This window comes from Pipistrellus kuhlii, unplaced genomic scaffold, assembly GCF_014108245.1.
Source record: "Pipistrellus kuhlii isolate mPipKuh1 unplaced genomic scaffold, mPipKuh1.p scaffold_m20_p_1, whole genome shotgun sequence".
NCBI classification, from domain to species: domain Eukaryota; kingdom Metazoa; phylum Chordata; class Mammalia; order Chiroptera; family Vespertilionidae; genus Pipistrellus; species Pipistrellus kuhlii.
In genome coordinates this window covers 119,219,984-119,235,261 of record NW_023425404.1, presented here as the reverse complement: position 1 = coordinate 119,235,261, position 15,278 = coordinate 119,219,984, and the positions used below count along the sequence as shown (strand labels likewise).

The 15,278-nt window shown below is 40.5% G+C and overlaps 1 protein-coding gene across 1 annotated transcript in view; it reads right to left on the bottom strand.

The window, feature by feature from the left end:
- The window catches only part of ITIH2 (inter-alpha-trypsin inhibitor heavy chain 2), a 39,094-nt gene that overhangs the window by 11,000 nt on the left and 12,816 nt on the right, over window positions 1-15,278 (bottom strand). Inside the window, exons 7-15 of the mRNA XM_036461344.2 lie at window positions 14,004-14,111; window positions 12,925-13,053; window positions 11,164-11,280; window positions 7,697-7,865; window positions 6,971-7,096; window positions 4,782-4,963; window positions 3,474-3,659; window positions 2,962-3,101; window positions 789-958 (exon numbers count right to left, since the gene is read on the bottom strand). Of these exons, the coding sequence (XP_036317237.1) occupies window positions 789-958; window positions 2,962-3,101; window positions 3,474-3,659; window positions 4,782-4,963; window positions 6,971-7,096; window positions 7,697-7,865; window positions 11,164-11,280; window positions 12,925-13,053; window positions 14,004-14,111 (1,327 nt within the window). The remainder of the gene's footprint in view (window positions 1-788; window positions 959-2,961; window positions 3,102-3,473; window positions 3,660-4,781; window positions 4,964-6,970; window positions 7,097-7,696; window positions 7,866-11,163; window positions 11,281-12,924; window positions 13,054-14,003; window positions 14,112-15,278) is intronic.

Here is a 15,278-nt window from a genome sequence, read left to right as displayed (position 1 = left end):
AAAATACATTCAGACACATTAAAATATGATTTTCAAGAAAATAGGACATTCTATGTATATCAAAATTTAAAATATATTTATATTATTTTGATGAATTGTCTACTTATAGTAGTTTTCATAAAATTCAATCCAGAAGAAAACTTTGAACACTCAGTATCTTATGGTCACAAAAAATTGAAAATATTTAAATTTGTATATATATATTTCCCTTACTGAGGAAAAGGATTATTAATAAAAGATTTTCAAGCATAAAAATATGTTAGGATATGATTCTGCCAGAGAAGTGAAATGGAAATATAAGTTTCACTAGAAAAAAAAAAGAACCCTATAAAATTTATAATGATGAAAATAGAATTTATTCATGTATTTTTTTGTGGATGATGGTAAGTATCAGGTATTCAGTTTCATTGGCTACACTTAAAAGAGTTATACCACAGTTTCACTTTAAAAGTTCAAACTTTACAATATGCCAGACATTAAATTCATTGCAAGTACTTAAATAAGGTGAAATAAATTTTAATGTTGTGTGTTTTTTTCTTTTTTTAACTTAAGAAGGCATACATAAGTTTTTAAAATTTCTTTGCAAAACATGTGAGCAAAAAAATGTTTGAAGATCAAGGCAATAAATTATTCTTAACATAAATTGGCAGGAAGAGCTCAGCAGGGGGAGGAAGGAGGAGATACACACATAGGCCTGGGAGTTAGAGGTGGACTGGGAGTGGGTGAGGGCAGAGGTTCGAGGACCGTTAGTAAGCCTTACTGTTTCTCCACCAGACTGAAACACTGACCTGAACAGCAAGAATGGTCTTGCGGAGGGGAGTCAGCCAGCATGCGCTCATTCCCATCTTCACTCTCAATCACCATGGCAGTGAGTGGGGTCACTATGTGATGTTCCAGTGACATCTGCAAGATTGTTTTTGTAATTTTCCTTTTGACAGCAGCTGTAGGAGCCAGGCTTCTGTATTCAAGAAATAGAGATATTATAGAGTGTCACTTTATTTAAGGCCGAGTGAAACTCTCACAACTCCATCACTTCCAGTGTCCAACCAGGACCCTGGGAACCATAAGGAAAAATATAATTAACTTAGTGTTTTATCTAGCCATGCAGTCCTAAGGAATTTTTTAATAGACGTGATTTTTTTTTAAAGAATAATTTTAGGTTCACAGCAAAACTGAGTGGAAAGTATAGAGATTTACTCCCATTATTAACATCCCCAACATAAGCATATGTGTTATAATCAATAAACCTACACTGACACATCATTATCATGCAAGGGCCACAGTTGATATTAGGGTTTCACGGTCTATGTATTTGGACAAGTGCATGACATGTATCCAACATGATAGGATCATACAGAGTAGCTTCACTGCCCTAAAAATCTCTGTGCTTTACCTATTCATTCCCACCCACCCTCCAGCAAGCATTGGTCTGTTTTACAGGGATTGTTTTTTGAAAATCAATATTTAACTTTTGCAACAACTTACTATCTACCTTTAAATGCATCCAGCTTGCTTCTGTAAAGGGACAGAGATATTTCTTGCTCACTTTAAAGCAACAGCTTACAGCCATGTGTCTGTTTTAAAATCTATTGATATCATGGATTTTCTCTGTGAGTAGTTAGTTATATTCATTTTATCCAATCCAGTTCAGATGATCTGTTTCATCTCCCTGAGAATCTGATAGAGCAGGTGAAGTGATCTCAGGAATGATAATTTTAGCCAGCACCTGTATGTAACTCTGAAGCAGGTGGTCAAAGAACCAACCATTACTCTAGAAATATGGTTTCCATATTGGAGAGTTTCACTGCAGGTCAGTGGAGAAGCCAGGGATGAAACAGATGACTGTTAGGGAGACCTTCCTTATGTGAGATCATCTATATAAATATATAAATATATAAATATATAAATATATATATATATATATAATACATAATATATAATATATAATAAATATATAATATATAATATATAATATATAATATATAATATATAATGTATAATATATAATACACACACACACACACACACACACACACACACACACACACACATATATATATATATATATATATATATATATATATATATATATATATTAAAGCCTAAGTTACCTCTATGACCAGTCAACCAACTGGCCGCTATGACATGCACTGACCACCAGGGGCAAATGCTCAACATAAGAGATGCCTCCTGGTGATTAGTGTGTTCCCGCCTCCCTGTCCCTCCATTACTGGCCAGGCTGAGGGACCCCACCCATATATGATTTCATACACTTGGCCTCTAGTAATCACATAATTATTGATTTCTCATTCAGTCACAGACAAAAGTAATTGATGGTGACACAATCTGGACAGTGATTTTGTTTTTTTTAAAAAAATCCTCACCCAAGGATATGCTTATTGATTTTAGAGAGAGGAGATAGATAGATAAATGATAAATAGATAGATAAATGTGAGAGAGAAACATTGATTAGTTACTTCCTATATGCCCTGACTGACAATCTAAGTATGTTCCTTGGCTGGGAATTGAAGCTGCAACCTTTTGGCGTACAGGATGACACTCCAACTAACTGAGCCACCTGGCCAGGCTGAACAATGATTTCTGCTGGAGGTGGTGGTGGGGGTTGAGTTGGAAGAAGAGCAAGGGAAACCATAGAGATAAAAAAAGTCTTCTATTCCCGGATCTGAGTGCTGATTACATGGATAATGAATATAAAAATTCATTAAAGTCTTCACTTAAGATCAGTGCACATCACACTCTTTATGTATGCTAAGCCTCAAAACAAAAGAAAATAAGGGTGATTCAGCTTTAGTTGAATTGCTTGGAACTTGTGGAAATGAATCATCTAAACCTTGTACTAATTTGCTGCATTTCTTGGTTCTAATCTTTTTGTGTATTACCTCCAAATCTCAAGGCAAATCATCCAGTTTTGCAAATCCCTGTGGTGTATGCACTTCTTACCGCTCAGCCAGGAGTTGGTTGATTGTCAGATAGGCCCACAATTTCCTGGTGAAATCAGGATCTGCATGCTTGTCTTTTGATAGGAAATCCTCCAATTCATCCATTTGAGCCAGGGTCTCCAAGACTAACTCTGTGCTGGCCTGGATGATGCAAGGTTCAGTTCAAAGACACGAGAGGAGCAGAATTATAGTTAATCAATTCACAGTTTTTCATACCTATCTACTGTGAGTGAACCAGGGTACTCTACAACAACTTTATGGGAAATGTAAAATAATTAAAAAGGACACAAAGAAGGAAGTTAAGTATATACTTCCGGAGTTTCCAATTAGTCTGGGGTGAAAAAGGTAAGGATTTACACAATAGTTGGGAAGATGGCATAATCTCATGTCTTTCCTTTCACTGTTGCTTTCATTCTACATACATGGTTCTTGGAATGCAGTGTTAGCCTATTAATACACAAGAGGGGTTGTATCCAGTTAGTATTTTTAGAATAAGCAGATAAGCCGAAGTACCGAAGTTGCTGTGATAATGCTCTGTAATTGCTCTGATTTTGCAGGGTCAAATTTTCCTGCCACCACAATCTCTGAGCCTCCAAAATAGTTATGGAAACTGTTTTGAGTGACATCCGTGGCTGACGTATGGGGATAGTTGAACTGAACATTCCGGAGCAATGGAGTAGAGACCTGGTTGTAGAATTTCTATAATTGATAAAAAATAAAAAAGAGAGAGAGAGAGAAAAACCATTTTTTTTCATGCCACTTTATAGGTCTAAAGCATTTTTCACTGAGATTCTTCAAATGCTTAACAGATATCTCTTATTCTCACAGGATCTTTGTGGAAAACCATGGTGGACAAGAACAATTCTCATAATTATCAGATGAACTGAGACATAGAAAAGATAAAGACTGTTAAGAATATTACAACCGCCGAAACTGGTTTGGCTCACTGGTAGAGAGTCGGTCTGCGGACTGAAAGGTCCCAGGTTCAATTCCTGTCAAGGGCATGTACATTGGTTGCGGGTACATCCCCAGTAGGGGGTGTGCAGGAGGCAGCTGGAGGATGTTTCTCTCTCATTGATGTTTCTAGATCTCTATCTCTCTCCCTTCCTCTCTGTTAGAAAATCAATAAAATATATTTAAAAAAAAAAAAAGAATATTACAACTGACTTAATAAGAGTCCAGCATTTTTTTCTTAATAAGACCAGCATGAATAGCTATTGGACACTCAGAATCAGAAAAGCCAGCTAGGTTGATATTCCCCAAAGTAGAACTTATCCCTATCTATCCCAAAGTTTAAATATGGTGCCTACCATTAGTAAATGGGAACTGACACTGACAGAGAGGGGGAAAAATATGTTCTTCTCCTACAACTTTTTCTTGTTCATTTAGTCAAAGTAACTCATATTCTTTATATTTAAGGGAACTTATAGGCTACAGCTTGATCTGTGTTGCATTATAAGAAGTTGATATCCAAAATGCCAATGTACTTTAAAGGAAAAACATGGTCATGCTGATAAAGAGGATGGACGAACTACTTGGTGGGACTGTACAGCCATAAGAAGCTCTGATAGTGCCTCGGAAAACTTGTTCAGGAAGTAGGGAAGTGACCATCGCATTACTGCCTCGCATCTCACTGTTATTGCAGGTGTACAAGTAGAACAGAGTGCCTGAGAAAGGATGAACTCTTTCTTTATTCTTGCAACCAAGCATAGCTGAAATTATGACAATTTTCACTTAAATTTGGCCATCTTCTTTTAGGTATCAGATATTGCTAATTGAATGATTTTTGAGTGAACAGAAAAGAACAGAAAAAAATATTACCTTGAGCTGTAAAGATGTGTCCTGGTTTCCATAAATCCTTTGAGCAATTCCTCGGTTGTCAATGGACAGTCTCTTCAGAAAATCATAATCAACATCAAACCCTATCCCCAAACTGAACAAGGATATATTGTCTCGTATGTTCTGCTTTACATTTTTCTGAATTTTTGACAACTTTAGTTCACCTAAAGTTGGTGATGTCAGAAAGAAGAGAAATGAGGGGGCAATGTTATACAGTTTTTGGAAAATCCATGGAGAACAATTTAACAAAATTTGTCAAAATTAAAAACTCACTCTTTGACCCAGTGACTCAGTTACTAGGAATTTTTTCTTACAGATGCATTCATACATGTTGAAATGAAGTATGTGCAATGGTACATCCTATATAATAAAAGGCTAATATGCAAATTGACTGATCGGCAGAATGACCGGTCACTATGAAGTGCACTGACCACCAGGGAGCAGACACTCAATGCAGGTGCTTCCCCCTAGTGGTCAGTGCACTCCCACAGAAGCTGTGAGCCAGGCTCATGGCTGGTGAGCACAGCGGTGGTGGCAGGACCCTCTCCCACCTCTGCAGCAGTGCTAAAGATATCCAATTGTCGCCTTAGGCCCACTTCAACATCCCCTGAGGGCTCCCCAGACTGCGAGAGGGTGCAGGTTGGCCTGAGGGACCTTCTCCTTATGTGCATGAATTTCATGCACTGGGCATCTAGTAGTAATGTAATTGGAAATAGCCACATATTAGAAACAAATGTACAGCAATAGGGAGATTGGTTAAATTATAGTACATTTCCCTGGCCTGTGTTGCTCAGTGGTTGAGTGTCAACCCATGAACCAAGAGATCACTGGTTTGATTCCCGGTCAGGGCACATGCCCAGGTTGTGGGCTTGATCTCTGGTAGCGGGTGTGCAGGAGGTTTTTCTACCTCCCTGTTCCTCTCCCTCCCTCTCTCTTTCAAAATCAATAAAAACATTTCTTTAAAAAATGATGGCATATTCAAATTGTGAAATACTATATAGTTATTAAAAAGAACCAGGCAACTAAATATTTATTTTGAATAATCTCAAAGACACATTTTAAAGGGGAAAACCATAATAATTGATAATATGTAGGATGTATTTGTATATGTGCATGCATGTGTGTATGTATATATGTGTGTATGGATTCAAATACTAGTATATGTGTATATGTATGTATATGTAGTATACAGACTTGCATAAGATATCTCTGGAAAGACACAAGAAATTGGTAACGAGTGGCTGCCTCTGGGGACAGGAACTGGAAGTTTGAAGGACAGGAGTGAGAAACCAACTTAATTTTTTACTTTATTGCCTTTTCCTTATGATTTTATTCTAAAGTTCAATTTTCAAGTAATCTGATCCAAAGTGGGGGGGGGGGCAATGAATCTGCAACAAACATATAACAACTGCCATTCTAGTTTCACCATTAACAAAACGGTTGCTCTTTGTCTTTCTAAAGCTCAGGATGCCATCCTCATGATCATGTCACCAGTCTTCCTCCCACTGAGCTGTCATGAATAGGTTAGGTACAGTCCTTGTCCACATAACACCAGACACAATTAAGCGTTTACTCTTCCTTATATTTGTCAGTGTAAAGAGACAAAACAAATAAAAATACATGATAGAAGCAGGGAGGTGTTGAGCTATTTTGTGAATAAGAAAAATGGTCAACAGGATGCATTGAACAGAAGTAATTTCTCTGGGTGCAGTGAGGGGCTGGGGGAAGTGTGAGAACAATAAAAACACATTACTGAGGACGCCAGAGGTCCAATTGGACACCTGGATCAGTCCTCACCACACATATGCCCATTCACCACCTCCCATACCTGAAGTTGAGGAAATAAATGCAATTCACTAGTATGTATTAGCAATCGTCATAGCACACAATTACAATGAAAATTAAAGTTTCTCCACATTGTAAAGGTGACACTGAGGCATTCAAGGACATCCCCGGAAAATGTCTGGGCACTGGTGTAACCAGGATGAATGTTTCAGGGTCAGAAGAAGTCTTTTTTTTTTTTTTTTTTTTTTAATAGAAGCACGGGTTTAAAATAATTTAGAAAGTCAGTTTAAAATCTAAATGCCATTAGATTTCCCTCTGTAAATCAATCACATTCCCAAGAAATGGCAGTAAAAATATTTGTACTAGAAAATTGAAGTGCTACTTACCTACTGTTGGATCACCGTCAGAAACCAAAATGATCAGAGAGGCTGAATTGGGGTCCAGCAGTCCCAAGTTATTGGCTTCGTTCAAAATAAAGATGGCCCGCAGGAGTGCCTCGTTGATATTTGTGCCTGATAAAGTAATATAATGTGCTTGTTCTATTATATACTCTTTCATTGAACAGAAACAGTCACATCTTGGTTCGTCTATCTAGTAATTACTCAAGAATAATTTATTCAGTACCCAAATCATTTGATTGCTTTCCAAGTGACACCAATTTTGCCCAGGCAGGTCAAGATCCCCTGTGGAGTGAAATATCCCCTTTGTAGTGTAAACTACTTCCTCGGAGATGAGTTAGCCCTTTCCAAGCAGTCTGTCATTTTGTTAAACATAACATTGAAGGTACCTAACCCAGCCTTGCTGATAGATAGACTTGAACACTCCTCGCTAGGCAGTTACATTTACGCTTTGCAAGCAATGAGAAGGCAAATGTCACTTACTGACCATCCTTTCTGAGGAAGGTTAGAATAATTAAAAACTTGTGTGGGACTGGTTATGTATTTTACTTTTGCAATGAACTTAGTATTCATCATTTAATAACAAATGTATTATTTAAGACAGACCATTGCAGATGGGGCAAAGAACACTTGTAGGAAATAATATTTCTTCAGTGAATCAAGATTCAAATCCTATGGACGTTTCTCACTGGGCTTCAGGCTAAACTCACTCACCTCCATTGGGCTGGATTTTCTCAATATACTTCTTGGCATCTGCAACTTGTGTCGCAGTGGCTGAGACCAAATCATTTCTCCAGGTTCGCACGTTGTGGTTGAAATCAACCACAGAGAATTGGTCTTCAGTTCTCAGGTCATCCAATATGGTTTTCATGGCTTCCACTGTCTATTTCAACAGAGAGAGGAGAGGGGCTCATTAAATAAGCTCTGAGCCTGGGAAGAGAACGAAGACCAATAATCTATCCCAGTCATCTTTCAAGTACTGACTCAAGCTATAATTCTTTTTTTTAAAATTCAATTATTATCTGTGTACATATTTTAACATTGCCCCCCCCCCCCAATGCCTACCCTCCCTCCCCAGAGTTTTGTGTCCATTGGTTGTACTTATATGCATGTATACAAGTCCTTCGGTTTACCTCTTTTTTTTTTTTTAAATAACTTTTTATTGTTCATATTATTACAAATGTTCCTTTTCCCCCCCCACCATTGCTCTCCTCCACCAGGTTCCCACCCCGCCCTCTGCCCTTTCCCCACTCCCCATTGTCCTCATCCATAGGTGCACAGTTTATGTTCAGTCTCTTCCCACACCCCCCTCTCCCCTTTTCCCCAAGAATCGTCAGTTCACTCCCCTTCCGTACCTCTGATTCTATTATATTCAACAGTTACTATTGTTCATCAGATTTTTTTTTTTTAATTTCCTTGGTTTTTAGATTCACTTGTTGATAGTTATGTATTTGTTGTTCATAATTTTTATGTTTGTTTACTTTCTCTTCTGAAAGAACCCCCTTCAGCAATTCATATAATTCTGGTTTGGTGTTGATGAACTCCTTTAGCTATTTTTATTAGTGAAGCTCTTTATCTGACCTTCGATTCTGAGGATAGCTTTGCTGGATAGATTATCTTTAGCTGTAGGTTCTTACTATTCATCACCTTGAATATTTCTTGCCATTCCCATCTGGCCTGCATGGTTTCTGTTGAGAAATCAGCTGACAATCATATAGGTGCTCCTTTATAGGTAACTACCTGCTTTGCTCTTTCTGCTTTTAATATTCTCTCTTTGTCTTTTGCTCTTGGAATTTTAATTATGTGGTCTTCTTTGGATTCCTTTTGTTTGGAGTTCTGTACGCTTCCTGGGCTTGTAAGTCTAATTCTTTCACCAGGTGGGGAAAGTTTTCTGTCACTATTTCTTTCAGTATGTTTTTGATCTATTTCGTTTGTGATCTATTTTGTTGTCTCATTTCGCAGTTACAGATGGGATGGGGTTTCAGGGTGGAGCCTGCAGCTTTAGCTTCCGTCAGCCCAGCCCTATGCGGGTCCTTCAGTGCTCGCTGCTGGCGCCTCTGAGAGAAAGGTGCCCTCGATTTTCACCTGCTGCCAAACAGTCTATGCTCTCCCCCAATGAGCCCGATATTGGGGTTCAGTTCAGTTGGAAGTGGAGTTGGAGGTGGCGTTCACAGCAGTCTGGAGCCCCAGTCTCCTTCCCATCAGGGCAATCCCGCGGCACAGCCGACCGTCCCTTCTCTGACCTCCTTTCGCCACTTCCTTGGGGTTCCGCCTTACAGCCCGGCTCCCTATGGCTGAGCCTGAGTCCCCGGAGTCTGGCCTAGAACTGGGGTTCAGAGCAGTCGGGGGCCCAGCACAGTGGAAGTTTTATTTCCTTCCCGCTAGGGAACGCCCGCTAGGCACTCCGCCTCTCCCTCCTCTCTGGCTCCGTCCTCTCCGTGTGCCGCGTCTCTGTACCTTGGGCTTTTCCAGCTCCTCCGCGCCTCCTTCTGGTTTTCTCCTTGCTTCTCACTGTAGAATTTCCAGTCAGTCAACCTTCCTGTAGTTCTGGGCAATGTCCGTTTTATATTTTAGTTGTATTTTATTGAAATTGTTGTGTGCTGCTGCGGCTAGGTGTTCACCTGGGCGCAGCCATCTTGGATCCTATGATCTCGGTTTATCTCTTATCTCCCCCAGATCTCCCTCCCCTCCCCACTGTAATTTGACAGTCTGCTTGTTTCAAGCTATAATTCTTACAGAAAACCTCTTACATCCATCTCACTCAACACATACCTACCTCTCACATATACTAAGCATGGGTCATCTGCATTTTGGGACTTAAACTTTTACTGACTTCCTTTGTTTCAAAGGATCACAAACTTCAGGTTCTGCCTTAGTTGTGCCTGAAAATCAGATGTATTTCACAAGTCCATCGACTCACCCACTCTCTTAAACTAACCGAGTCTCATCTTTCTCTTCAAACTATCAAAACCTCCCTGCAACTCACACTCCTGATTTCTAATACACTAAAAAAAAAAAAAAAAAAAAAGCCTTTTCCCCCACAACTTTTGAAATGTACTTATTATGTTTATTGCTTATTCTCTATCCCCCTTCCTCTAGAATATAAGTTCTGTAAGCTCCAGGAGGGTAGGGATAATTTCTTAAACATGTTTCTGGTAGATTCTGTTACTGATGAACAAAGTGCCTGACACGTATTGGGTGCTTAATTAATATTTATTAAATGAATGGAGGAAGGAAGGAAGCAATGAATAAATTGCTATGTTAGGGCAGTAGTTCTCAACTGAGGGGAATTTCCCCACCAGGGGACACTTGGCAACGTAAGAAAACATGTTGATTATCATAGCTGAGGGGTTGGTGCTACTGGCAATTAGAGGGCAGAGGCCCTGGATGCTAAACATCCTGCAATGTACATGGTGGCACTACCAATAAATAATTATCCAATCCAAAGTGTTCATAATACCATTGTTGAGAAATCTGGTGCTGGAGTATGAACACGGAGGGGGGGGGGGGGGGGGGGGGGAGAGAAGCCCGGGGGGGGGGGGGGGGCGGAGGGCTTGAGGAGGTGAGGCATGGCATGAATTTCCCTCCTTTTGGATGCCAGAAGAGTAGTGAACACTTGGATGATCAGAAATGGTTATTGAATTAATTAATTAATTAATTAATTAATAGATAGTAAGTTGTTCAACTTGTTTAGGTGAATGGATTGATGAATAAAATAAGAAATTTCCTTGTTTGTTCTTTAGAATTACATCTACCCCATTTAATGCTAAATAAGCCTACGCTGAGCTCCAAACAGGAAGACATGGGACAGGTGGTCTCCCTCAAAGCATGACAGTATAATTAGAGAAGATATGCACAGAATGATTTCAAAGTAATTCATGAACAATGGCAAGATATTAAAGTAAAATGTTATGCAGAGGAACCAGAAGACTATGAGACAAAAGTGTTTTCAGGGAGAAGAGGTTATACTGAGATAAAATGTTTCAAAAAGGTGAGTTCTGAGATAAATTTCTGTTATTCACAAGCCATCCAGTCTGTAGCACTTTCTTATGGCAGCCCAAGCCATCTAAGACAAGCCCTGGGGGTAAGGTGCATTGGATGATTGTATTGTTGCAGGTTGGGGGTTGTGGATTCAAAGAAGGTAGAGAGTCCCAGGTACAAAGCCAACAAGAGGTACTTACTTGTTTCATTTTTACTCCCCACATTGAGCCGCTGACATCAATGACAAAGAGGATGTTTTTGGGAATTGGGTCCATGTTTTCAGGAGCAAAAAAGTGGACAAAATATCCATTAAACACCTGAAAAACAGAACATATGTGTGGGCCAAACCATTACCAATGTTTGAGATGTAGGAAGATGGGGAACTGGGGAGAGGTGAGGAGAGGTAAGTCATAGTGAGCAGCACGCATGACAGTTGTCAAGAAGAGGACAGAGGTGGCAGCTTGGTGTCCATCTGTCTCTCCCTTCTTCCTGTTTCCTCCTTCCTTACCTGTGAAGGTCCAAGCCCTCTTAGCAGGTTATCTTCCCAGGGTGTTTCACTTCTCTCTCCTCTCCTCTCCTCTCCACTCCACCTAGTCTTCGGTGATAGCCTCTGCTCTAGGCACCCTGCTAGCCAGCAGTGAATGACAGAGCCTCTGTCCTCCTGCGCTCACAGGCCAGTGGAGGATCCAGAGAAGTGAAGAGGCTCTGTTTGCAGCTCAGGGTATTAAGTGCTACCATCAGAAAAATAAAGGTTCCAAGCATGCTCAGTGGAGAAGAATCTGGCATCTACACGGGACTTGAGTGTGAGTTTGGAGTTAGCCTGCCAGCATGAGGGTGGGTAGGGTTGTAGTGGAGAGTTCTAGATAGTGCAGTGGCTCTGAGTGAATAGGCACCTTCGGGCTCTGTCAGTGGTTCAGCAAAATGGGGCCACAGAATTCAAGCATTTAGGGAGTGAGGGTGGATAGTCAGCAGGGCAGATCTGAAAGGACCTTTATGAGCATTCTAGGGAGTTTGGATTGTTCTTGAGGTGAATGGAGGCCACTCTGGCTGGATGCCTGATTACCTTTTAGTATTCTGCTGCAGGCCATAAAGATTGGCTCCCCTCATTCTCTTTCTCCTGCCCACTGGTTGCTTCTACCAGGATCTTACAGGTTTCCCTACAGGGTGTGTATAGCTGTGGATACTTCCTACCTCCCTGTTCCTGGAGAAGCACAAGTTTTGGATACCCTCTAAGGGCTATACTTTAGCACAAGGGAAATACAAACACACACCTAAGACATGACAAAGGGCAAAGGAAAATTTTCATTGATCCTAGACTTCACCACTGGCCCAGATCTTTCTCCAGGCTTTGGTTGTGCCTTCCTGCCAGCCCATGAACTCCGTGCTTTGCAAAGAACCTTGAAAGTTTATACAAAAATCCCATTTCATTATTTTTTGTTATTCTTCATGTGAGGCCTAAAGGCACCTTTCTGGGACAAGGACATGAGACCCAAGGACCCGCTATTCAAGTCTCTTGATGTGAAGAGATAATGCTTAGATATGATTTTAGTCCCTTCTCTGCAGCTCTGACATTTGCCTTGGCAGCTAGGAGATACCCAGAGGCAAGGGAGTTTGTTCAGCAAGAGTTTCTACTTTGGCCTCAGAGCGGTGGCTCTAATAGTGAGAGGGCAGAGCGGGGCTAACTCCTAATCCTCCATTTTGTATGTCACTGTGTAACTGGACCCTAGCCCTCACCCAACCAATCGGGATCAGCCAAAGCAGTGACATCACCACCCTTCCCCCAGACCCCTATAAAACCCTTTGATCTATTGAAGCTCGCTCTCTTCCGCCTATTCACTGCATCACAGAGCTCAGGCTAGCCTGATTAAACTGCTCTTTTGGTTTTGCATTGGACTCAGCTCCCTGGTGGTTTTTGGGGATCACAAAATCTGGGCATAACACTAGAGTCTGTTTTCACCCACCTCAAGTTCCCCGGCATTCTTCTCTCTGTTCACGTCATACACTACCACCAGCTCTCCGTCCACCGCAGTCTCAGAGCAGTTAGAGCATTTTCTTTGTTGTGCTACTGTGGGCTTGAAGGACACATGGGCCTAGAAAGAACAGTCACGTCAGAGCCAGGTCTCAGTCCACATTCCTCTGCAGGCCAGAGGTTCACAGCTGTACCCCAGCAGCATCATAGTACTGTTACTGATGGAAGGGACAGTGTCAAGGCATGTGAAAGGAGTCTCTGCCAGCCGGTTGGCCAAGTTTTCAGTCCTTTTTTTCTTTTTTTTTCTTTTAAGATTAGGGAGAGTGTAAATGCAGTTCTCCAATTCCACAAATTATGCAGTAGAGTTTCCCACATTTGGAGAAATGGCAGGGGTCAGCACACCTATGATGCAATGGATAATCCTAGATTTTCAGGCATTTTTGAAAATGTAATTGATTTTTAAAATTGTTGACAGTATTGCAGTTGTCCCCCATTCTCCCCATCTCCCCAGCCTCTACTCCACCCCAGGCCTTCACACACTATTGTCTTCTTTTATGGGCTATGCATATATGCATATATGCTCTTTGGCTAATCTCTTCCCGCTCCCCGCTTTGCCCCACAATCCCGTCCCCGCTTACCTTCTTGAAAAGGTTTGGAGAATCTATCCCTTCCCCCATGGAAGAAATACCTACCAGCTCTAATTCTGAAAGATTCTTAGAGGAATTTAACTCATCCACAGTTGGTTATTATTGGCCATTAAACTGAATATCTCTTGCTGGGATTAATGTAAACCCACCATATGTTATGTGAAAGCTGTCTTTTAGTTACCAGTCAAGATGACTTGGGGGAAATGAGATTACAAAAGGACAGTCACTGGTCAAAATGCAATGAAACAGTTGGGAGTTGTTTTTTAATATCCTGTGGAAGACCCTAGATTTTTGCCTCGGATCACTGCTCAACACCTCAGCTCAACACCTGTCTGCTTTTCTATTCCCCAGGGCACATGAGGAGGGCAGAACCCATGTCTGGAGGCCACTTGGATTCTCTACAACACACAGTGCTTGTGATTACCTTTTGGTCTCTTTTAGATATGACTGGCACACCATCGAAATGGCCATCAGATGTGTCAGGAACATGAAGAAATTTCAATCCCTGAGGTTCAATAATCCACACATCTACCTAGAGATGGCAAAGAAAATTACTCAATGCATGAAAATATCTTTCAAGGTTTTTTGTGCTTGAAGAACAATTGCTAAGTCCTCTGCTGGTTTTATCTTCTTCAAGTTTTCCCAGAGATGAACCAGTGTAATCCCACGATCACTTCTGCATGTTCTTTAAATTCTCTGGGATATAATGCATTTTACCAGAGAGACTGAAGTCCCTTTAGGCAACTGAATGCTCACCTTCTATTGTTTCATTTCTCTGGGATTAATCCTATTCTATTCTATCCATTCTATTTATAAGAGAATGCATGTTATTAGGACAAGAAATAAATGGAAGGGAAGCCATTGTTAAATGATCCTGCATTTACTCTGTAGATCTGTCAATAATAGTAATTTCCCCCACATCCTGGGCTTTTTAAAATTCCTTTTCTGACTTCTTGTTTTGAGCAGGGCTGATAGTAGCAAGGAATCTTTCTTGGTGATCCTTGGCAAAACCATAGTCATAGCTGCCATTTCTCTATGTATACTTTAAGTGCTTTGCTGAGCAATTCACATGTATAAACTCATTTAACTCTCACCGATGTTATTATTTATTATTGTTCTTACTTTTTATTTCTCATTTTGCAAATGAAGAAAAAGAGATTCAGAGTGACCTAGCTAGTGAGTGGCTGAGCCACACTTCAAACCCAGAGGAGGGTTCCTCAGGCTTTGTTCACTGCTTCTTGACTTCCAATAGCTTCTGTCAGCTCCAGCTTTTCAGTAGACATTGTCCTACTGTTTTTTAGCCTTATAACAAAATATGTGATAGTAACCTTTTCACATATGAAAACATGGGCACTCAGGGTAACTGTCCCATGTCAGAAGGTCAGTATAGTGGGTTGAATGACAGTCCCCTAAAAGATATGTTTACATCAAGTCCCTGGAACTTGTGGGTGTTAACTCATTTGGATAAAGGTAACAGATGCAGCTAAAAATCTTTTGTTGTTGTTAATCCTTACCCAAGGATATTTTTTCCATTGATTTTTTTTTTTTTTTTTTTGAGAATGGAAGAGAGAGGGAGAGAGACACACAGAGAGAAACATCAAAAGATCCATCAACTAGCTGTCTCTGGGGCCAAGGACTGAGCCTGAAACTGAGGTATGTGCTCTTGACTGGCTGGTACTCTAACCACTGAGCAACAAGC